The following is a 25,056-nucleotide window of genomic DNA, read 5'->3' as shown; positions in this document are numbered from 1 at the left end:
CTAACCTGGAGCGGTCAGCGTGAGCCGAGCAGGCAGGCTGTTGCTCTTCATCTTATCTGCGGGACATATCGTGGTCGGTCTGGTGCCCGTCCTCACGTGACCCTGAGCGCCGCTGAAAGCACTGCCTGGACGGACCACGGCGGAGGGCAGCTCCTTCCTCTGTTTCTTCAGCTCCTCCTCGCGCTGCTGAGCCGCTCGGATCTCCTCCTCGATCATCGACAACGTCCGCTGTTTCTTCGAGCGCAGGCGGAAGGGGCCGCTGGCGGGCTCCGCCTCGGGGGCTCGCGGCGCCGATGCTGTGCTCCTCAGCTCGGCCGCTTCGGAATACTTGCTGAAGTAGCTGAACTCGGGTTTCTCTGGACTTGGTGGCGAGGGAGGACGGTAGACTGGAGCTGGCCGGGGCGCTGGGGCCGACGCTACAGCAGCTGGAGCCGGAGCCGGAGCCGGGGCCGGAGCGGAGGAGGCCAGCGCTCTGGCGTAGGAGGACTGGATCTTGATCCTCGGGCCTCCGTTTTTAGACCTCTGCGGTGGTGAGATGGGCTGAGGAGAAGGCGAGCGAGGACAGGGTGTTTCCACTGGACCTGAAGTCTCCTCTGGGGTAACAATTCTGACCTCCGGCCGTCTCTCCGGCTGCGGGGACAGACTGGAGGGAGCAGGACTGGAGGCCAGACTGGGAGCTCCAGCAGAACACACAGGGGAGGAGGAGACGGGCGCTGGGCGGCTTGGTGAAGCTGCGGACGGGGAAACCGGGCTCCTCAGCTGGGAGGGGGGCGTCTCAGCTGGCTGCCACTTGTCTTCACTGTGGGCTGCCAGGGCCGTTTGGATGGCATTTTGCACCAGTATCCCAGCATGGTACTCCAGCTCATCTTCTGTTGGGCTGCCATTAGTCTGCCCGTTGATGGGTGTGGTGGGCTGGGGGGTCGGTGGGGAGACCGGGGTCAGCGGCAGTGAAGCGCCGCTGTCAGAAACGCTATCTAAGCTAAAGACGGTGGTGTCCTGGGAACGGACAGACAGCTCGTCCAGTCCCGAGTCGGACTCCTCCAGGTGAAACGACGGATGAAAGTGGCTCTTCCTGTCGTCCTCCTCGCTCAGGATGGTCATGACAGCACGGGCGCAGGTAAATTCTCCCGCCAGACCTTTATCGGTCCAGGTGACGTGGCCCTCCCCGGTGTCCTCGCCGTCACCACCCACCCTGCTCTTCGAAAAGGGTTTGGCAGAATATATCTGAGGAGGCACATCCCTCTTGGTCGCCTCCCCCTGCAGAAACTGCTTCCTGGCGGAGGAGAAGTCGATCTGCTCCTCCACAACGTCCTCCTTCCTGATAAGCTCTGGGTCAAAGGTAACGACCGTGGGATGGCCCAACACCTGTGGCTGCACACCAGGGAGAGATGGGATGGAAGAGAGATAAATGTCAGAAAGAGAGCACAGGGCAGCCAGAGTGGGAGGTGAGGTTGTCCTCACCTGTCCATACGCATAAACATGAGTCTGCTTCTGCTGTTTCCTCTCCTGGTATTTCTTGAGAGATTCCAACTGATCTGCGTCCAGCTGTTCCTCCAGCGGAACCTAGAACGACCCAGAGAACATCTCTGTAGGCTTTATGAGGAAAGGCTGAGATGGGAGAACAGGTCTGATGCTGCCGTACCTCCTGGGGAGGGTTCCACCAGCGGTGGGCGATCCCTGGGTTCCTCTTTACTGCCTGCTCCTTGATCAACTCCTGGCGCTCGCGTTCCAGCTCCTGCACCTAAAGGGAGGAGCAAAGAGAAGGTTATTTTTGTCTGATGGCCTCTTGGCTTTGATCAAACAGACAGACGTGTACCTCCTCTGTGGGCCGCCTCCTCGTCACCCGGACCTGCTGCTCATCTCCAGGAGTGAACAGCTTTGCTGGTCTTCTCTCCTCCTGAAACGCTCTCAGCTCAAATTTTGCTCCAGCGGAGTCTTCGCGTGGCGCGTGTCCGTTGGACCTCCTGGTGGGCTCCTCCTGGGTGAGCAGCGTGGTCTGCCGCTGCCCCTGAACAACCACTGCTGGGTGTTGGTTGACGGGAGAGGAGGCCGACACGCAGACGGACGGAGCGTTTCCATCGATGCAGATCGCTCTGGCGTGATCCGACAGAGACGAACTCCCATTGATTGGAGTTCCTGCGGCGGCATCTAAAACCTGGTCCAGGTAACAGATCTCCTGTGGACCAATGATTTGTTGATGTCCAGGTAGAACTCGTCACAACACCACAGCTATGTGTGTAAAAGCATACCTGCACCACGACCCCGTCTGGAGTGTCCCGCATCCCACCTGCAACATGCTGCCGGTTACTGGGGCTGCTCAGGCAGCCGTGCTGGATCTGCTGGTTCCCTAGCTCCATGACTTCCTGGAACGTGACGCTCTTCAGGGTTCGGTCTCGTGGAACGGCGTCACTGACATCTTCATTTGGCTGCCAACAGTTCTGAAAAGGCAAAGAAAAAGGTAGAATCAGAAATGCTGCTGGCAGAAATAGTAAAAATGAAGAAATTCGATCTTATTTTTACAACTAGGATGAAGAAACCGTCGTTCCTGCGCCGAAAACCTGCACTGCAGTCGAGTTAATCCTCTGCAGCAGAGGGTTGTTCCACACTGCTCCACAAGAGGGAGCCAACGGCCAGGAATTCATACAATTTTAAGGACGAATAAATAAGGGGAATATTTGAGATATTCAAGGTTTCTGAAACGACAGCATCGACGGCTGATGTCGGCTGACTATTTTCACCTCTTTACTTAACAGACATTAAAAGCGGACACATTTAATATAAAATCTTGATCTGGTATTGGCTTCTTTGTCCTAAATATAGATCCATCACAGTGAAGCCCAAAGATTCGAGGCAGGTGTTTGTGTGTAAATGTGGAAACATTCCTTCTGGAATCTTGCTGTTTGTCTTTTCTTTTCTTTTCTTTTCTTCCAACTGTCTTGCTCAAAGCCACAATGATGGGAGGAAACAAAATAAAAAGTAATAAAAGGCCACGTTCCCCGTTTTAAAAGTGGAAGCCAGACTTTGGTTGGTCCTGAAAGTCACCTGTTAAAGGACACATGTTGACACAGGACTCGTACCTGTGGGCTCCGGTTTTGTGACCCATCCATCCAACACATTCCAGACTGGGGCTTTTGTCAGAAGCTGCATTTACACACTTGTCTTTATGGACCGTTCTGGTTCCGCAGATAAAAACACTTGATTGTTATTTTTTGTTTTACAGCCACAGACCAGTTTGAGGTTGGTATTTATTTCCATGAGGGAAATGTTGACTGAGCGCTGCCATTTAACGGGGAGCCCTGAAATGAACTGAAACACTGTTGGCTTAAAAGAATAACAAGGAAAGTCCTGGTTTCCTACCCCAGGAGAGCCTGAACGCATCACTCAGCTGCCACTAGATTATCAGCAGGGGGGATTTTCAGCAGAAATCAGGGCAGGCTGAAGGAAAATGATGCCAATTAAGCCTGGAAACAGTCATACAGTTCCCTCTGCCCTTGCATGGGGTTCTGCTTGGTTTCCTGTCTATCTGGGAATTAAGAAACTGTGGGGGAACTGGGAATTTCCTGCCTGTCAGTGAATTCACATGGTGGATTAAAAAACAACCCCCCCAACAGCCTTCCTTCCCCCCCTCCTCCTCCTCCTCCTCCTCGCTCCTGGTTTCCTCTCAGGGCGTCCGACCAGCTGACTCCATCACATGCAAATTCCACCTCAAAAGTGTGAGAACATTTTCAAGGATTATGAAAAGAAAAATCAACCAACGTGAAGCGACACGAGCACGTGAAGCAAAGATAATAAAGGACTGAATGAGCGTTAACAACAGGAAGTGCCACCTGTGGCTCCGTTTTTAGCCGTTTCCTCCCCCGCTGGCTGTGCGCAAGATAGCGTAAAGCCCCCCCATCAACAAATGAGGGATAGAAATGGAAACATTCGCAAACCAGTTCATATACTATAGTGTGTGTGTGTGTGTGTGTGTGTGTGTAGTATGGGCAGGACAGTACAGAAGAGCAGGATATCCTGTTACTGCCTCAGGAAAGCAGTACTACAGTACAGGAATGTCTGCAATATTTCTCTACACACACACACACACACACACACACACACACACACACATAAAAAGGGTGTGTGTATAAATCCAGTGCTGTGCGTCAGTGTCAGTGTTTGTGCATGTGTATGTTTGTGGCTCTTGCTGAGGTGAACTCACATTCCAGGCATAACTGCTGTCCTCAAGGCCCGACTAATACTCACACAACATACCTGACCTGTGTGTGTGTGTGTGTGTGTGTGTGTGTGTGTGTGTGTGAAACACAGGTTCACTGAAAAAGATAAGACTCTTATCACTTCACACTCAGAGCTGCTTCATGGAAAAAGGCCCAGAATTAGTGAAAGCTCAACATTTGCCTCCGTGGATGATGAAACCAGGGAAATTCAGTTCTCCCAAACTGAGCCGAATGAGACCAGTCCAACTCTGTTCTCATGTTCAGATTATCTGATGATGGAAGGAAATGAGGTTTGAGTTTCCACGTGAACCGAGGATCACCGACACAACGGTCTGATCGCCGGTCTGATCACATCTGGAACCAGTTTCGCTTCTCCTGAAGAATCTGAACCACACGGACCGAGCGGTGGGGGGCATTTACCAGAATATGAACAATTCTGGACCCAAAGTAAACACCCAGCCTCCATCTCACACGCATTCTTCTATCTCTGCGAGGACCTTCACAGACATAACACACCCCCCAGTCCAGAAATGGAACAGACCCGACCCTAAAACCAGGTCTTGATGCTCACACGGGCCTTTGGCGCATCGAGGACCAGCCACAATGTCCCCACGTCCCAAAAATGTCCTCGCTTCATTAGCAGAATGTGTATTTTTCCCAACATGTAGCATGTGGAAGAACACACGCAGCAGCTCTGTTTGCGGGGTAAATATGACCCGGTACCGGAGCTGGAGCCAGCCTCGATACGTGCCGTCAGGTCCGATCCAGAACCCGGTCCCTGATTTCTGGGTGGTGCAGCATTTGCCTCCATCTGAGCTCGGCACCCCAGTCCTTCTACAAACGTGACATATTTCATTACTCCGACCCCCCCCGGTGAGTTCCGCTCGGAGGTGATGAATAAGTGTGTGATGAGGGGGGGGGTTAGCGGAGCACCCAGCCAGGCGAGGAAGAGCAAACATCCCCGGGTCAGCGGGGAGCTGCCGCCGTGTTTTCTGCCCATTAAAATCCAACTTTATTCCATCTTGTTCTCCAACTTGAGCGACCCTGTTATAGCAGGAGTGGAGCGCTACTCACCTGCTGCTCCGTGACCATCTAGTTCGGATTCATCTGTAAATCCATGAGGGAAGAGCTGCTTTCACTTTAGCCATCTCCAAACCTCTGCCTGGATCTCTTCCTTTCCCAGCCTCGCTCTGCCTGTGCCTGTGAGTAGGAGTGGCAGACTTTTCCTGACCAAGCCTTTTCCTCATCTTCTTTTCCTCCCCTCCCATCTCTCTTCCTCTCCTCCACAAAGCCTCTCCTTTCTCGCTCACATTCCTGCCGGCCGCTCAGTAAGCTGTGATGTCATTGGCCGAGTGTGTGTGTTCCTCCAGATGCCCTCCCTCCCACACAAAGACCCCATCTGTGCAGGACCCACATGCAAACACACCCCCAGCAAAAACATCCACCCTGTGGCTCCGCACGCCTCCTTCCTGTGGAGGAGCGCTCCTTCACCCCTGCTCCTTCACCCCTGCTCCTTCTCCCCTGCTCCTTCACCCCTGCTCCTTCGCCCCTGCTCCTTCACCCCTGCTCCTTCACCCCTGCTCCTACTCCCGCTCCTTCGCCCCTGCTCCTTCGCTCCCGCTCCTTCGCCCCTGCTCCTTCGCCCCTGCTCCTTCGCCCCTGCTCCTTCACCCCTGCTCCTACTCCCGCTCCTTCACCCCTGCTCCTTCACCCCTGCTCCTTCACCCCTGCTCCTTCACCCCTGCTCCTTCACCCCAGCTCCTTCTCCCCTGCTCCTTCACCCCTGCTCCTTCACCCCAGCTCCTTCTCCCCTGCTCCTTCACCCCTGCTCCTTCGCTCCCGCTCCTTCGCCCCTGCTCCTTCGCCCCTGCTCCTTCGCCCCTGCTCCTTCTCCCCCGCTCCTTCACCCCTGCTCCTTCACTCCTGCTCCTTCACCCCTGCTCCTTCACCCCTGCTCCTACTCCTGCTCCTTCACCCCTGCTCCTTCACCCCTGCTCCTTCACTCCTGCTCCTACTCCTGCTCCTTCACCCCTGCTCCTTCACCCCTGCTCCTTCACCCCTGCTCCTACTCCTGCTCCTTCACCCCTGCTCCTTCACCCCTGCTCCTTCACCCCTGCTCCTTCACCCCAGCTCCTTCTCCCCTGCTCCTTCACCCCTGCTCCTTCGCTCCCGCTCCTTCGCCCCTGCTCCTTCGCCCCTGCTCCTTCGCCCCTGCTCCTTCTCCCCCGCTCCTTCACCCCTGCTCCTTCACTCCTGCTCCTTCACCCCTGCTCCTTCACCCCTGCTCCTACTCCTGCTCCTTCACCCCTGCTCCTTCACCCCTGCTCCTTCACTCCTGCTCCTTCACTCCTGCTGATGAAGACTGAAGGGAGGAGGTGATGCGGGAGGTAATCTTCCTCCCTCATCATCACTCTGGGAGTCGAGACCCTGTCAGCGATGGACTTACTCAACCAGAATCCTTTTTTAAAAGGACAGTTCATATAATAATGTGTGTGTGTGTGTGTGTGTGTGTGTGTGTGTGTGTGTGTGTGTGTGTGTGTACACCCCCCTGTACACGTAAACAGCACCACAGAATCAAAGTTATTGTCAGATTCATCTGAGGAAAAAGCTTAAAAACAGAAATTCAGAGGAAACTCTTTCCCACAGATCCGAGTGTGGATAATTCCAGAGCCGTGAGGCCCTAATGGCCCCGGAGGCTCATTCCTCTTCAGTTCTCTGTCTGGAATTAGATTTACAGAGAAGACCAAGGATCCCAGAGCGCACAGCGGTTGGTGAGAGATTAGAAGGTCTAACATCTATTCCGGAGCAGGGTCAGGAAGGACCGTAATGGAATCAAGAGGTTAGTTCTAAAAATAGCAGCCAGTCAAAGCAAAACAAAGCCCCAAAACTGCTGTAACACAGGGTAAAATATGCAAGTTTTGCATCTCAGTCCTCCAGTCTGGGTCACAGGATCCCCCCCAGCCCCCCCCCCGAGGCACGGTTCACGTTCCCTCCTCACAAAATGCAACCGGAATCACTCTCCCTGAATTAGCAGGATCGGTTAGCGAGAGCGTGCTGTTAAATGATGGAGGAGGAGAGTAAGGATCCTCGTAAGGATCCATTATTACAAAAGTAGGAAAACAATCACGAACCATTTGTGTTCTTCCCGCTCCGCATGCTTGGAGTCTTCCCTCACCAAAGCTGCCGAACATTTCAATCACTTCCCATCATTAAAGATTTCCCCGGCATCTAAAACTAATAACGCAGACGGGGTGAAGACCCGGGAAGAGCAGCAGCGCCTGGAGCTGAATCCGGTTCAATTAAGGCTGTGACATCACGGCCAAACATGCAAAATGAAGCGTGAGAGGTATCACAAGGTCTCCAGGCCTGAAATAACTCACATGAGGAGGGAACAGCGCTCACAGAAAATGGGACGGTGACCCAATTATTGCCTCTGCTCAGGGGATCCAGATCTGTGACAGGTCCTGACACGCAGACCTGTGACAGTGGCAGCGGGAGGAAGTGACAGATGACCAGCACGTGTGGCGGCGCCCTAGCGTGCGTGTCCACCAACAGCAGCGCTGCATGCGGGTCAACACGAGACCACCTCAGAATATCACTGAGAAGATCTGAGGGTGAATAAGGATCCATGACCACCGCGATGCTCCGAAATAAAAGGAAGCTGCTGATTGGACAATCGTAGCCCGCAGGTCAGCTAAACAGGAAACCAGGAAATGGATCATCACAGGAAATACACCAAAACGAAAGACTGTGTGCACGGGAACAAAGGCAGAGAAGCGAACAGACAGAATTTATTATAAAACCGCAGCAGCTTGAAACAATTGTCAAAAGTATGTGTCGCAGCAGCAAATAGCAAAACCTGCCATCAGGGTGCCGTCATCAGGAGTGTAAAAGGACATCCTAAACTCTCTGAAAGCCTCAGTGTTCAGTATAGGTTGCCATGGTGATCCAGCAGGCCAACGATGAATAGCTTTGCTACATACCTGGCTAAGTATATAATCTTGGGCTCTGTAAAACACTCCGAGTTTACGCTAATCAATAGCTAGCTGTTAGTTTTGAAACCAATCCAGAACCTCTGAGGAGGCAAACGCCGATTACCCTCAAAATACCAACAGGGCACAGAAATAACACAGAAGAAGAATGCGGGTCTGGACTCGTATCAAGTCTCACATGAGACCACTTACACAAAGCCCGGACCCCCAGACAGCCCTCAAGGAACAACAAAGGAGCCGGCGGGACTCACAAGCATCTGCATACTAATGCTGCCCTCAGAGATGGAGGACCCTCTGAGGTCTGGAGCTGGAGAGTGTGACCACTCGTGGCTGAGGACAGGGCAAACTGGGACAGAGCACAGTCCACCTGGACGCCTGAGGACCCCGCCACCACCCGTCCATCCCTGTCCGGGTCTGATCAGTGGATTCATGTCAAATTCAACTCAACTCACAAGTGAATCCCGACGGATCTCCGCAGAGTCAGATAACAGGGAAAGTTGTTCAGGAAATAAGCTGAGACATGAAGGAGCAACTCAGCACTGGAGGGGACAGAAGGGACACGCTTGCACGCTTGCGTGCACGTGTGTTGAGTAATCAAGGGAGCATGTAATTGTAATCCTTTCACAGCATGAATCAGCCCATTTTGGGATGCAGCACCGGGGGACTGAACAGGGAGGCCGACCGAGTCCTGACTGATAGGTTTCGTCTCCATCTTAGCTCGACAGGCTAACACCAAATGTTGGTGATCAAACGGCGTCTTAAATAAACCGCTGGCATCGAAGCGTGGTAAAAAGATTAGCCACATTAACTGACGGGGATAAAAGATAATCTGCGTGGAGCACCTGGCCACGCCCACCGTGCTCGCTAGATTCCGAGGGTTACACACCAAACAGTTTCAAAAACACGACATTAGCAGAGCGACGAAACTAAATGACCCGGTCCTTTACGTCCGCTGTACCGGACGGCCCTCCGTCTGTTACTGTCGTCTCGGGACGTCTCTGACGTGTCTGACCTTGTCCATCGCCAGCATGCTCCTCCTCCAACCGGCTCCTCCAGCATTCCCAGGAGTTCTGCTCATGGATGAGCCTGGATCACGCAGGTGGTCGGACCAGCGGGAGCGGCATCTCCACAGCCGTCCACGGGGAACGAGCTGCTCCCCGGCCTCAGCTTATCGTATTAACTCTCGCTGCTCGGTCTCACGCTGAGCAGAGCAGTGTGTTAATCACCCGTCTATTTCAGGAAAGCGGCTCGTTAGACGCCGGTATTTAGACAGGAGACGGAGGCTTCAGACGGGAGGAAAACAAACAGGTCTCCACGAGTCTCTCAGGGATGAGGGGGCATCAACGTGCACGTCGTCACAGCTCCTGACGGACGTGTGACGCTGCTGCTGCCAGTAAGTTGTTCCCATGAACGACCATATAATTGAGCGTGACCTCTCAGAGACACTGGTCTGGAGTTTGAGAAGCACCCTTTGATTAACGATGATGTGTGTGTTATCCTGGTTCTCTCCACGTCACCGCGCTCCCGTTTAAGTCCTTCTATTAAAGCCGCTGCGTCTCTTGGCATCAATTAACCAGCCAAACAGATTACTCAGTCTACCTCAATTTACAACATGAGCCTGAAATAAGCTCTTTTAATGGGCTTTGTGTTTAATTCATCCTAGTCTGTGTGTGTGTGTGTGTGTGTGTGTGTGTGTGTGTGTGTTACACCAGATCCCCAGTCTCATCCTGGGGACCGTCCCAAACCTTTTGGGCCCTCAGTGTTCGACCTCCGCCCTCCGATCTGCAGGCCTCGGCGAATCCCATCGTGACCCTACGACGACGCCTTTTTCATTGGAACGCAGCCCTTTTAATTTTAGGGAGCCTGGAAATCTGCCGGGGGTGTTAGAAAACTCCCTGCAGATTAAACATTCCTGAAGTTATTCAGCGTGGATGGACGGTGACCTAATGTTCTGCTTCCCAGAACCGCACCCCTGGGTGCAGGCGGAGCTTTTACGGATCAGCGATATTCCTCCTGGGAAGCTCACTTCCTAAAAATGCCCCAACTTAACGTGCCGACAGCACCACATCACCCACACCTACACCCCCCCCATCCAGAGTCTGGAACACCTGAGGCCCAAGCGGTGCTGGGAGACTGGAATTTAAGGTCAACCTCCAAACTGACTTCCTGGATGGCGTCTGGCGCGCCTGTATTTGATTAAATTGTATTATTCAGCACAGAAAGGGGCGGAGCTTGGAGGCCGTTCTCCTCACATCTGCCCAACGCTTTCAACATCCCAGCGTGTGGTCACCGTAAACTCAGAAGGTACGGCGGCGCCGCCCTCTTTGTGCTCAATGAATGATTTTGGTTGCACGGCGCAACAATAATCGGTGGATGTCGAGAACAATAGTGGGAGGCGGCCACGGCGGCCATGGCGTGCCTGCGCTTGTATTGTCGCATTTCCTGCGTCCCTTTAGCGCTCTTCCTCTCTGCAACACAAACGCAAAAACACTGGACAAAAACTAACAAGGAATGTGACAAAGGGGTTCCTGCGCCACTCCGCTCGCCTCATTCAAACTTTTCTCTTGACTTAAATGCGTCAGGACGATGACGCAATGATCCTTTTACTTATAATTTTCTTTAAACACCTTCAGAAAAGTGTCCTCCCGGAGTGTTTCCGCTATACTCTCATCCAACACACACACACACACGCACGCACAAACATCCTGTCATCACACGCAGCCCTGATCCCAGATGCCAAACAAAAATAGAAATAATTTACACCCTGATGAGTGGCTGAGAGCTGCAGGACAAACATCAGGAAGCTTTGTTTGAGGGCTGGGAAACACAAATCACGTTTTAGCTCTTTAAGCTAGCCCGAGGAGGCTCACACCATCCCTGACCAGGAAGCGCACGTTTGTGCACAGCACTGATCTGACTACGCCGGTCTGGACTTCATTCAATAACAGCAGAGGGAGGATGGAGCTCTTCCTGGAAGGTGGCCGGGAGAGGCCCATCAACAGATCGGCCATGGAAAGGCCAGTCGGCCCTTAATGTCAACAACACGCTGGCATGTGAGAATGAGCAGACCTCCCAAAACAGCCTCCACCTTCTCACACACACACACACACACGCACACACACACACACACACACACTATAGCTGATGATCTGGAAAAGGGGCTCTAAATGAGGATGAAAGAGAACAAGATGACATGAGACAATAAGTGTGTGTGTGTGTGTGTGTGTGTGTTTTGGGTAAATGAAAGGGTGGTTGGAAGAAGTCATCATGTCATGTGAGGGTCTAAATAAAATAAGTAAAAATACACTTAAAGCTGTGTGAACACACTTACTTCTACATCAACGAGTTAAATTTCCCTAAAATCGCCGCCACTCAGAGGAAAATATGCGGAATCCAACAGCCAAATTTTACCGATATTACTTCTAATGTGCAGCACAACCATTGGGTCTGTCGTTCCAGATCAACCGGATCAAACCTGCATGTGAAACACACGCAAACCTCGGGTGGCGGTGGCGGCGGTGGCGTGCCAGCAGGTGCCCTCCTCCCCCTGACTGCTGACCAGCGCGTGGAGCTGGCTGGGATCCTTCTGTCACCGGGCACAGCTGACACATTGGCAAACGCTCTGCTTGGATTGGCAGTTTGCTGCTTTGCTTTGTTATTTCCAGAATCTGCCAGTTAATTTCAAGCTAACGAAACGGCAAACTCTGCAGATCTAAATAGCAGCAGCCCTCAGATCCGCCGCCATCTAACGGGACAGCGCTCACGCCAGTTTTGTCCCCTCACTTGGTGACAATGTGGGGAAGGTTCATTAAAAGCAAGTTTAGCAGTTTATGCAGCAGTTTAGGGCTGAAATCCAACATCCCATACATCCCTGGGAGCATCGCCCCTAGCATGTGGACACGGGCCGTCCTTCCTTGACATGGAGTGTTGCCCGGCAACACACCATGTCAATAAAAATCCTTAATATTCACAAAGAGGAAAGAGAAAAATCCCTTCGTTATCTTACACATTCAGCCTCGGCGAGAGCCTGAAATGAACACATGAATGATGCTTCTGGGAGCCGCGGCAGGTTCGGCTCCTATTCTAGATGTAGGTTAAAGTGACGCACAGGCGTGCACGCTGCTCCACTGACCTCCATGCGTGGCTGCATCTGTGCCACGTCCTGCACTTTAAAGGCAATCAATTATCGGGTGTTTCTACCACGCACGCACGCGCACGCACAGGCATAGAGAGAGAGGGGGAGCTAGCAGACTGACATCCAACTTCTCCTTTGCACATTCCTCTCGCGTGTTAAGCACATGTGTGATATTTAATCGACTCTACCTGTGCGGAGAAGGATGCGCAGCGATCCTGGTGCTCGCGGGCGTCCTCCGACCGGCTGATCGGCCGTTAATGACCGCTGGGATCAGTTGGCTTTGGGGGGTTAACGGCGCGGCCGAGCTGCCTGCCGACACTTCTTCTTCTTCTTCTTCTGCTTCTTCCGAGTGTCTCTCGTTTGTCCTGGTTCTGGTGTCCTCCAAAGAGACGTTCAACGAGAGAAGTCAAAGTCGCGACGTGGAGGCTCAGCGGAAGTAGCGGAGGTGGCGGCCGCTGCCTCGTGCCACGATGAGCTGCGTTTACGCGCCAGCTTTTCCAACCAGCCCCCCCCCCCCCTCTCTCTCCCTCTCTCTCTTCCCCCTCTCTCTCCTCCCTCTCAGGCACGCGCTATGAATAATGCAGGGTGCGCGAGCTCTATTCTGTCACATTCCAGAGACAATCAGCTGCGCCCGGCTGGCGCGAGCACAAAGCGAGGCCGCGCGGCGCGGATCAGGTTCCCGCCTCGCTCGTGTATTGAGCTGCGGCCCAGCCGGACCCCCACCTGCCCCCACCTGCCCCCACCTGCCCCACATGCCCCACCGGCTCCTGTTACCCCAACCTCACGCACAATGTGCTGGGGTGGCATTTCCAGAGCAACAAAAGTCGGAACTCTCGAGAACAACGGAACGACCCCTCACCTGTACAGTTTAAAACTGAAAATCTGGGGGAAAAGGATGATTTATCACAATAAATGCTCCTTTTTTCCAGTCACTGATGCTCTAATTCTGTATCAGCTAAGCTTTCTGCCTCTGATCCAAACATAAAGCAAGGAATTAATATAGGAATTGTGGTGATATTGACCATAAAATTCCTACTTTATTCTATCATTAATGAAAAATAACACTGTTTTCCTGTGGAAGTGGGAGGGGCCATTTTCTGGTCAACCATTTGGAAAAGTTGCAACTTCAGTCTGCAGTTCAAGTTCCTGGGTCATCAGACACATCAAGAGCACTCGATCTACTCACCGCGGCAGCCTGGGGGCGTCTGCTCGGGCCAGGTCGTTGGTACCCATTTGCTGTTGTCATGGTAACTTCAGACGTTTGGCCGCTGCCTGTGATGAAACAAAACGTTGGACTGTCACCACCTCTGAAAGGTTAATCAGCAGTTCTGCCGTTCTTTTGTTGTGGTGGAGCTTCAGCGACATGGAAACATCATCCGAGCGGAGAGGAAATCTCCCTCACATGTAAATATGAAACATGAACGGATGAAACATGGCTGGTCTGTGCGGGCCATTTCCTGCCAGATGGGACCAATTATAATCCACATCATCTTCTCCAGTCTGACTTCAGCCGACGTCAAAGTAAATGCACATTTTATCGTGATTAACGGCCTCATTAAGTGTGTGATTAGCTGCGAATTCCTGTAATCAGCGAGAGATCAAGGACTGTTTTAATAATTTAATAATGTGAGTGAATCATGTTTCTTCCTCTGTAGCTGTCATGATCTGTTGGTTACAGAACATCCTGTCTTTTTAGGTATCATCATCCTCACCTCCGTGTGTGTGTGTGCGTGTGTGTGTGTGTGTGTGTGTGTGTGATAAGTAGCTGCAATCACTGTTCCTGTTGAACACAACAGATATAAATAAATCAGTGCACATCCCAAACACGCTCTGACTGGTTTCAGCAGCCGGCTGCTGTCATGATGTATTAAATGCTCCATTTATGTGTGTGAATCATGTCTTCTTTGGTGGAGGTGTGTGTCGTGTCCTGGTCAATGTTTTTAAAGAACATTAACACTGCAGCGTGTGCATGATAAGCACACATTATCTTGAATTGTGTCATCCGACAACTCAGAGAAGCTGCAGTACTCCCAGAACGGAGCAGACAGACCTCAGGTGGTGATGACTTTAACACAAAAATGCCAAATATTTTGGTAGGAAATGTACAAATTTGATCTGTGGGGTTGGTAAAACTGGTAAAAATTGCCTCAGTTCCAGCAGGTTGGGCTTCACTTGAGTGTAAAGTTGGTGTTTGGAACATTTCTTTAAAGAGAAGAAATCAAAATCAGGCAATTAGAATGCTTCAGTAAGATAAAATAAGACTATATTCTCTGTATTCATTTAAACTTATGCCTGGTGAATTGACAATATATAAATACATAAATGATTTCACCTAAATCTCCTGGCACACACTTACTTTAGTCTGGCTTTTATAGAAAAACCACCAGGTTTATTGGATTATGTGCACCATAAATCAGCGGTATTATAAAATAATTCCATCCAAATAGTCTGAAGTCATCTGAGAATGTTCCCATTAATCTTTTAGCTTAATGGTTTATTTACGCTACAATCCTTTTTTGTGATTTCAAGGTTAGAAGGTGAAAGAACAACATGCAACCTGGACTCAGTTTTCATCTTAAATTAAAATAATCCTCATATTTGTTAATTTATGACCTTGCTTGAATGTTTGTATCTAACCTTAACTATGTGTGTGCGTGCGCGCATATATTTGTTAGTGGCAGTGGGCATTAAACAGATAGGGGGTGCAATAAGGATAGTTTATGATCTTTTGTGTCAGCAGCCGATGAAAAAGTGAATGTTAGAGACAGATGGAAAGAACAAGCAGGAGACGGCAGAGGGGCACTGGAGAAACTCAGCTTTATTGATGATAGAGAGAGTATACAGACATTAGAGAGAGAGAGAGAGAGAATGTGACAGAGTGAGTTGTCATAACCATAGAAAGAAAGAGAGAGTGGACATTAGGAAATGGCTCCGTTCTTATGTTTCAGTCCGCGAGGGCAGGCAGATAAGTGAAAGAGAGCCCCCTACAGAGCCAGAGGGGTACTGCAGGAGTGGCAGTGCAGCTGGTCAAACTCAGCAGGTCTGAAACTGAGTTCACTCTGCAGCTCCTCGTAACACACGCACACACACACACACGCACACACACACATACACACAAACTAACAGGCAACCATCTGCTCTGTTTCCTATGTTATAATTTCAAGATATCCAAAATTATAACCGACAGGAAATAAAGATGGATGACATGTCGCAACTTCCTCCAAATGAACCGTTATATGTACCGTTAATATCCGCTCACCTAAAACTCTGAGCACAGGCCTGCTATAAGCCTTTACCTGTTTGTTAAATTTGATTAAAGGATCCAGCATAGTAAAACATGGCTTTTCCTCTTAATTGAGCTGATAATAGGGGGTTAAGAAGATGTTCTGGCCTCACTTGCAGGGGGCTCTTGTTTCATCCATCTGAATTTGCTGTCTTTGGTAACGACACTCAAGTGCTTCTTTCAAATGCTGCACATCCTGTGTGCACATTACACTTTGGGGTAGCGAATTCGAACCTTTCAAACCAACCAGCAATGGAGTAAATATCTGCATTGAGCCCAGCCAAATTGGGACCCTGAATGAAACATAAGCTCTGTTGTTTCCACCTGTTGCAAATTTGATAGCGGTAAATGAAAGAGTGAAATGGTCTCGTGCTGCTCCCACCCACAAGATCTAGTGAGGAATCAAGAGTGAACTGTGTTTGAGTGCGCTAATCTTTTGAGCTGCAACTGAACTTCGTTGGACTTAAATGAAAAAGCACCAGTCAGTTTTAGCTGTAAAAGAGTTTGAGGGGGTCTCGTCAGAAGACCCAGCTATGAGTTAATAGTGAGGTTACACACAGCAAAGCAGTGACGTTAGAAGGTGCAAGTATAAAGTGTGCGTTTGTACAGTGGTAATATGGCAGCGGACAACATCAGAAAGACCTTCTAGTGCCCCTAATAATCGAGATCAGTGTATGGATGTGGAAAATAAAGCAATAACTAAATAGAATATAGAGCATATGTACATTTACGACCCACACAGACCAGACCTGCCGACCACACAGCAGCAGCAGCAGCAGCAGCCAATCACAACGGTCGCCAGACAACTGAGAGCGGCGCACAGTCAGACAGACGGAGGCCTCGCTGTGGCCGAAGCGTTAGCGTTCCTCGATATGACCATTGGCAGAGATGCTGCACAGTGCAGAGATGCTCTCTGAAGAAGAGGAAACAACCAGGCTGCTCAGCCTCTTCAGGTCTCTCTGGATTCCAGAAAACCCAGTTAATGAATTAGCAATGAGTACAATCATTCAAGTTCAGACACCCCAAAATCCCATTCTTTGGATCTCAAGAGCCTCTCTTATCTCTCCGTATAGTTTGGCCTGAATGAATCTATTGATAAGGTGCGACTCATTGGTTTCCTTCCTCCCTGAACATCTCCTATATTCCTACATTCTCATTATTATCAAATGTTATTATTAAAACACTCCAGAAGATCACCGACATGAGGATTGCAGTGAGTTCCCAACAGGACCAGAAACGTCCTGTATGTCGGTGCTTTGCATTGTTGTTGTTACCAAAATGAACACGAACTCAACTAATCCGTGCTGTAAAATCCTGGAAGCAGTGATTATATATGTTACGAAGACCCCAGGTCACGTTAGCGGTAGCACCCTTGTAAATGGGGACCTGGTTGGTGACAGTTAGAGCTGGCAGTGTTTTTAGAATCTCTCTGGAAAGAGTATCATGGCTCTGGCAGCTTTCTGCAGCCAACAAGTGATGAAACGGTAACGCTCGTTACTGTTCCTCGTATAAAAGATTGTGCCCAGGCTGTCGGTGGCCAGTTGTTTTATTGGGTGGGAATCGACATTCCTCCACTGTCAGTATGTACTCATTAAGCTGCCATTAGCAGCCAGTGCCCAATAGGAAGAGATGGCTGCCAAAAGTTGTTCCAGGGCTTCTGCTCAGTTTGGAAGATTGAGAATGGGAGGAAATGAACTCAGAGGTGAAATAGCTGGATTTGAAGTGAGAGTGCCTGTTCTGAGCAACTCAAGTCCAGAAACTGCGGTGTCAAAAACAACAGTCCCAGCCATCCCACTGCCTTTCTGTTCAAATTTAAAATGAAACAAAATGAAAATGTTCAGAGAACAGCAGCAAACTGAAAAGAACTACCAAAAATAACTTCTGATCGTCTCTACTTTGTTAAGCTATGGATGAGGAAAATGAAGAGGCACATAAAGAAACCAAGGCAACGAGTATCCCCCTCTCCGCTCCCGGCTTGTTGTGTTGTTGATCTGAGTGAAAGGTGTGTAAAATGTGTTTGTCTTTTATAAAGTGGCCGATGTGATTGTCTCCAGATAAATCCTAAACTCCCGCCGAGGTCAGCTGTTTGACCCGTCTGACCCGTTTGTTCCATTTTTTATTTGTAAATCATCATTGTTGACTCAGTTCAGACGCTGCGTTGACAGAGTGTTTGTGTGTGTGTGTGTGTGTGAGCCCAGTCCAGAGGAGGGGGAGGAGGAAGGCTTCTGTTAGTAACCATCCAGACATAAGGTGAAGAGAGGGGTGTTGTGGGTAATACTAATAAAAGGGTGGAAGGAGGACAAGAGTCGTTCACATGAGGATGCAGCACTGGCAGCGTTTCCTCTTGTCTGTACCTGTGGTGGGTGTGAGGCCGGGCGGGGGGGGCCAGGTTGGCGTCGGGGTTACCAGGGGGCGAGGAAGCGCTGTCGGGCTCACGGCTGTCAGATGACAGTTCCGTGCTGGGGACCTCGGATGTGGCCGGCCGCCCTGACACGAGGTCGGCGGCCGTGCCGTCGATGATGGAGAGGTCGGTCACCGTCTTCTCCCGCAGCGACTTCTCATCGTCCTCGTCGATCAGGACCACCTCGGCCTTCACGGTGCCATCGAAGCCCAGCAGCTGTCTGCTCTCGCTCGTGTCCTCCACATCCTGGTACCCCAGGAAGACCATGGTAACCGGGTGCTCCTCGCTGGCCTGGGGGAAGGAGGGGAGGTCGGCGCAGGGTTGAGTCGTTACTGGAGCAGCGAGGGGCATCATGCCGAGCTGAGCCTCCCTCTGGAGGGTGACCTGAGCTGGTGGGCTTGAGGGGATGGATGGGGGGGCGCAGGAGGGTGGAGACAGGTCATCCCCATCAGCTGGGGACAAATAGGTGGATGGCAAAGCGGGGGTCACTGTCACATGACCCCTGCCGCTGTCCCCGTGTACAACAGGCCTGACAGCACGCTGCACCAGCTGGTCAACCTGGGCGGAGCTCCAGCCATTTTCCATGGTGCTAGTGGACACGCCCCCCGAAGACGTGACCTCATAGACCACTTTCCTGCCATCATCATAGACTTTGACGCCACGCGATGCCGCATCCAGGGGGCTCACACGATTGGCTGACAGGATACGCTGCTCGCCCGTCTGTGGATCATGCTGCACATTGATCTCCATGGCAAACATCGCTGTTAGGAGGAGAGGAGAGACAGGGAGTTGAGGGGGGGGGGGGGGGGGGGGGGGTAGAGAGGGGGGTGAGATTTGAAGTGAAGGGGTGAGGAGGGATGAGTGGAGGAGATGGGGGAAAAGTGGAGGGAGTAAAGTGTGAGGATGAGGTCAGTGTTTCCGGATAGGTCTGATTCAACCTGCAACAAGTGCAGCAAGTCTAAATATCAGGTGCACATTAGATACGAGAGGGACGTTTGAGGCTTAAAACCTTCCAATCAATCACTTTTTCAAAGGTCGGACAGGGAAGTTCTTCCCTAGAACAACAATCCATTTCTAACACTGCAGAAAATAACAAACCTGGGAGTCCAAAGCTGCTGCTCATCTACGCTGAAACTGTCAATTTTCATCCTTAACCTTCATTTTGCAGGGTTAAAAAGTCATAAAACTATATTAAAGGAGGTGTTTGGGTGCGTCTGTAAGGTGTGAGAGCTGATATTGTTGCTGCTGAATCACCAGGTTACCACGCTGACCAAAAGGCTGAGCTGTTGCAAAGTGGAGCAGCGTCAGCAGCAGCCAACACAAACGCACATAATACCTTTAGACTGAGCGCTACACACCCGCCACTGATTGGCTACACACCGCTCACACCGCCGACATCAACGAAAACACAACCTGTCGTGGTCAAAAGTTGTTGGTGCTGAGAGATGAAACAGGACGAAAAGGTTGATTCAGAGACCGATCGACCCGGCAGCGACTGCTGTCCATGATTTAATGGACTAAAAGCAACAATGTCCTGAATTTAAATGCACAATTCTAACTTCCTCCTCCTCGGTCGCGCACTAATATTTTTTCAGTGCTGTTTAATGTAAAGCCCGTGCGTCCTCCCTCCAGGACACCAGCCAGTTTGACCCAGTAATCCCACTTGGCTGTGGCCCAAATCCTTTCTATACTCCCCCCCCCCCTCACCAGCCCTCTCTGACCCTCCCGTCTTACCAGGTCTTGGTATGGCGTGCTCTCCAGACGCGGGCGGGCCGGCCCTGTGCTGCGTGGCCAGAACGAGGTGGTCGGGATCTTGTGGCGTGCCGTCCGAGAGAGGAGCCGACACGCAGCTGGTGGCATCTAATGGGCAGGAGAGCAGGAGAGGAAATGACACATGGTCAGAGGAGCGAAAGAGGCCCGTGAGGACACACACACACACACACACACACACACACACGCACACACACACACACACACACACAAAAGACTCCATAAATACACACCTATAGTTACACACACGCACTCATCACAGTGATGGGTAACAACAGCCTGACACAAAAACACACACCAGCAGCGGCGAGGCCACAAAGAGACTCTCTCAGGGTGTGGTTAACCCCCGGGATGACCCTGCCCACCCAATATTACACACACACACACACACACACACACACACACACACACACACACACACACACACGCACATGCAAACATGCACGCAAATGCACACTTCTGCTGGATAAGCACTGCATGAGCTGGTGTGGTCACAGATAGGTGTGTGTATGTGTGTGTGTGTGTGTGTGTGTGTGTGTTATGTGTGTGCCTGTGTGTGTGTAAGAGAGAGAGAGAGAGAGATTGTGTGTGATTTGACAGACAAAGCTTTTGGGCTTACAGGGCTTGCTGGTGAATAGGTGGTGATATAAAGCCAGCGTCGGCATGCTGCAGAGTCATGGCCTTGTGTGTGTGTGTGTGTGTGTGTGTGTGTGTGGGAGAGAGAGAGAGAGAGAAAAAGGCAGTTTGTGTGTGTTTTTGTATGCAACTATACACATGGAGTAAGTCCGTGCGTGTGAGCTCTGGCCCACATCTCTCCTACCTCAGCGAGACTATTATCTACACACAAATACACTAAGAAAATCTAACAAGAGGGACCCCATGACGGGTGTGTGTGTGTGTGTATGTGTGTGTGTGTGTGATTGCTCATACCACCATCCTGGCTCATTAGACTCTGAAAGAGAGAGAGAAAAAAATAACTGTTAACATCAGAGTTTGTAGAAGCTTCATTTTAACTGTGTCAGGAGAGTTAATATTGATATTCATTCATTTTTAGCACTTTACACTTGAATAAAAGTCGCCGGCACACTGAAAACTGATTAGAAGCGCCGGGTGTTGTCACAGCTCATTAATGCTCACGCTGGTTGCCGCAGCAACACGTTCCTGTACCTTCTGCAGGTCTTCGATGGAGCGCTCGGTCTCCTTCAGACGCTCCCTCAGAACCTGCTCTTTGGCTGATATTTGGGACTCCTCCTGCTCCAGAGCCCCGATTTCAGACTCCAGCCTGCCAAACACATAAAAGCATCACACCTGAGGAAGGACGATTCACAACAACCCGGCTTCTCATCAGGCTTTTGGACCTCGAGAAGCAGCCGCCTGAGACCGGTTTAATGGCAGGAAACATAGAAAAGAACAATTGGGTTCATTTTAACTTTAGACTTTAACATTTAGAAACAACCTCCGTGGTCACAGGAGGTGATCAGAAGAGATAACTTTATTGATTGTGGAACTCTGTGAGAAGTTTAATGTCTAATCTTTAATTCACTCTCACAGTGAGCAGACTGACAGTTTCTGGAGGTCTCTGCGGAGGTCTGGCAGGCAGAGAGGAAACCCCCCGGTCCTCCTCCCCGACCCTTTCCTGGAATTGTTGCTACATCCATCTTTGAAGTGTGTTCGCGTCATTGGGACCAAATCTTTACCAGCAGTTGTAAAAATGCAGGACGAGTTCAGGGTTTGTCTCTTTCAGAGACTTCTTGAAATGAGGATTAGGAGATTAGCTGCACTCAGAAGGAGTCGCACGGCTCCAGCAGACAGGATCGGCCTCCCAGGACTCATTAAATACAGCATTTTACTCTTCAGCCTGTCAGACTGATGTCTGGCTGATGAAAGTGCAGCGTCAGCAGTTACAGAGCATAACGACGTATAACGAGTCGTTGCTTCATTTCCACACACTGACTCACGCTGGTTTAGATTCTGTATTTAACTCAGCCTTGAGTTCCCAAAAACCGTCGACCTTGGACTCCGTAGCAGTGACAGAATCACAATGTGTTATCAGCCACAGAAGGAGGCTCCTCACCACAGCAGGACACAACCAGCTGCTATTTTTATGTTTCTATTCAACGCTGCAGCATTTCTGTCGATGCTAATATCACATTATCCTGCGTATCAAGATCGTCCGAGGCAAAACAGAGGCGCTAAATATAAACCGTGTGGAGGTGGACAATGACTGTTGACAACGGATTTCAAGTGTCCCTGCAGCAGCAGGCCGATGTGCCCCCTCCCCAGGGCCAGTGCCCCCTCCCCAGGGCCAGTGCCCCCCTCCTCCAGGCCGATGTGCCCCCCCCCCGGGCCAGTGCCCCCTCCCCAGGGCCAGTGCCCCCCTCCTCCAGGCCGATGTGCCCCTCCCCAGGGCAAGTGCCTACTTCCTCCTATTGTTAGAGTTGACCATTTTAAGCTGCCCAGTAGGTAACCGAAAATCATTTAATTCAAAGTGATCCCCGCACAGGTGATTTATAAAGTGTTTTTAAGAATAATTGTCCCTGAAATGATGAAACTAACATGAGAGAATCATGTCGATCAGTTAATAAATAAAAAAAATGTTAGAAAACGCTGAATTAGTGCAGAAGACTGAAACGGCGCCATCTAGCGGTCGACCACAGAAACTAAATAGGCGCTAAATTCTTCACTCTAATGTGTTGTAGTCTTGATAATTCCCGTCTCAGTGATTATTCCTAAAGTTGCGATGAAACAAACGGCGAGATCAGCTGAAAGAGAGATAAAAAATACAGAAAAGGCAAGACAGAAGAAGACAGAGGGGGTCACAACCTGAAAGTGTTGCCTCTCTTCTTGTGTCTGCAGTTGCTATCTTGGTGGTAATCCTCAAAGGGACTGGTGATGTCACCGACCCACCCAGACCCGTTGCCATGACTACATCAGGACAGGCTTGCCACATAATACTGTGTGTGGTGGTGGTGGTGGTGGGGCAACAAGGCAGGGCAACAAGAGTTATGGGAATCAGATACTTATTAATCACGTTAGGGAAATCAGGTGATTGTTGATCACGTTAGATCACACGTGCACATTTCTGAGCAGCTCAGAAATAAATTAAAATTTAAATTTCCTCCCCAAACCGCATCACTATAAACAGAAGAGACCTGACTGAGGCCTCCTCCGCAGCCGCTGTGGGCAAAAGAGAAATATTTTCAGAGGGTTACGAAACGACTCGAGTGAGCTTTTCCTGCTCCGACTCCCAGCAGAACCTGGAGGATCCACCGGCGCCGCTCCGCACGTTGGAACAGAAGCAGCACAGCTTGTTCAACAAGACTTTATCGATCCCTTTGTTAAATACGCGTTGTGACTTGTCCCACGTCTGTCCTGCTCTTCGTGCGGTCACCCTGCAGGATTTTAAACTCCGGCTTTGATTTATGGGCACAAACGAACCCACACAGGAAGTGGGGAGGTTCTCTTCGAGCGGGATCTGGAGGTTGATGTGAAACAAACGGAAACCCTTCTGATGCAGGCAGAAGCAACAACAGAGGCGTGTGTCAGGAGCCGCCACAGAAGGTCAGCAGGCCGTTTCCTTCTGGATCAGCTGGGGCTGCGTTTAAACACGCTAGGAAAATAAATGCCATCCCATCACGATGGGATGTTGGGCCGGAGAGACTGCAGATGCACGGCTGGTTTCTGCCCAGGCTGAATGGGCTCTAGTAAAAGCTTCCATGTGTAAGAAGCCTTTAGAACTTTTCACAAGCGGATAAATTAAAGCTGTTAAAGAACAAAAAGATGGAGGCATTATTAAAATCCCCTCTCTGCTGCTTTAGCCTGTCATGCTAAAGACAGAACATCCGTCAGTGCCTGTTTCTTCATCATCGTGGCTTTGTGACGTCCTCACGTGGGCTTCCAACAGGGACGCTCAGGTATGAGGTCGCCAGCACAAGGATGGCACTGTTTCGCCTCTTTATGAGATTTCCAGTTTAAATTGGAGACGTGTCGCCACACAAAGAGTGCTGCTCTGTTCCTTTGGGTGTGTTCACCATTAAATCTCCAGAAAACCATTTGGAAAACCAGAGTAGCAACAGAGAATTCCTGTATCCGTGTATTCCCAAACCTTTGTGTTAGCATTGCTACGCTATCACACGGCACCTTTACGCAGTTGAAGAACATGAGGAGAACATGAGAACATGAGAACATGAGCAGAACATGAGGTTTATGGGGTGGAACCATCCTTGGTTGTGTTGATGACACCCCGGCTGTCTTGAAGAACCCGGTTGCCTGAGTTGAGGGTTATTTTGGGATGGCGCGTGTGCTATGGAGTGTAAATATAGATGCCACACCTTCTGCTAGAAATAACCGCTCACACATGCCCGAGCGCTCATCACTGTCCACAAACATCCCAGACAAAATGTTTCAGGAGTCGCAGATGTCACTGCAGCTTTTTGTGTTTAGCGTTTGTGGACTGAAGCTTTCACCAAATCTCTCCAACCAATAAACCACAAATTAAGCCAGATTGTTTTCATTTGAATGCATCCGCTCATAATTTCCTGGATATCTGAATACTTTCACTCCGGATTTACTGATCGTAACCACAGTGAGCCTGATACATTAGAGGAACTTTTGGTGAGGTTTGCCATAAGCAACACAAATTTTCATTCAAATTCCTCCTCAAACCAGAGAATTCAGGGTGTTTCTGAGCCAGTTTTTGGCTTTAAAAGCTTGAACACACACAGAAATTAGTCATTGTGGTGCAGCTTTGGTTATTTCCTGCTCTACGAGCTGAATAAACCTGGACCAGCCCAACACAAGGTGCTGCGGACTAAAGAGACTCTGTGGGTTTTAAATTGCTTTTAGAAGTCATGGATATCTCCTCACTGACAATCTTTCAGTGATTCTGGGCTTCGGGGGTGATAATGCGCCCCCTCATTGACCGCTGACCGCTGCTCTGTTCACACCAGACCCAGAATATCCCGACGTTATCGCGTTGATGTTATTCCAGCACGGACGCTAAGCTACAGTAGCTGCTGGCTAACAGGGCCAAAGTCCCACCGATGCCAAACCCACTGAAAAATACCTTTAATGGAGGAACTAATTCCAATGAATTGCGGTTCAGATATGATTCAGTGACCGACTGTTAATGTGATCTCATGGGTCAACACCACTGTGGGGAGTTAGCAACTATCTAACAGTAGCGCTCCAATCAGGAAGCTCCTCCCAAAGACACAAATACAGGAAGTGCACACAGCATCACATCACCCTTCTTCCAGTCC

At 50.4% G+C, this 25,056-nt stretch overlaps 1 protein-coding gene across 6 annotated transcripts in view; it reads right to left on the bottom strand.

The window, feature by feature from the left end:
• The window catches only part of palm2akap2 (PALM2 and AKAP2 fusion), a 44,165-nt gene that overhangs the window by 4,235 nt on the left and 14,874 nt on the right, over nt 1-25,056 (bottom strand). For all 6 annotated transcript variants that reach the window (XM_029837632.1, XM_029837633.1, XM_029837634.1 and 3 more), the window contains 9 exons: nt 20,963-21,077; nt 20,726-20,747; nt 19,760-19,885; nt 13,528-13,613; nt 2,250-2,438; nt 1,817-2,176; nt 1,643-1,741; nt 1,462-1,563; nt 6-1,371 (listed from right to left, as the gene is read on the bottom strand). In XM_029837632.1, the coding sequence (XP_029693492.1) occupies nt 6-1,371; nt 1,462-1,563; nt 1,643-1,741; nt 1,817-2,176; nt 2,250-2,438; nt 13,528-13,613; nt 19,760-19,885; nt 20,726-20,747; nt 20,963-21,077 (2,465 nt within the window). The remainder of the gene's footprint in view (nt 1-5; nt 1,372-1,461; nt 1,564-1,642; nt 1,742-1,816; nt 2,177-2,249; nt 2,439-13,527; nt 13,614-19,759; nt 19,886-20,725; nt 20,748-20,962; nt 21,078-25,056) is intronic.

This window comes from Takifugu rubripes, chromosome 6 (assembly GCF_901000725.2).
Source record: "Takifugu rubripes chromosome 6, fTakRub1.2, whole genome shotgun sequence".
Lineage (NCBI taxonomy): Eukaryota > Metazoa > Chordata > Actinopteri > Tetraodontiformes > Tetraodontidae > Takifugu > Takifugu rubripes.
The sequence above is the reverse complement of the archived record's forward strand: the minus strand, read 5'-3'. Positions and strand labels throughout refer to the sequence as shown.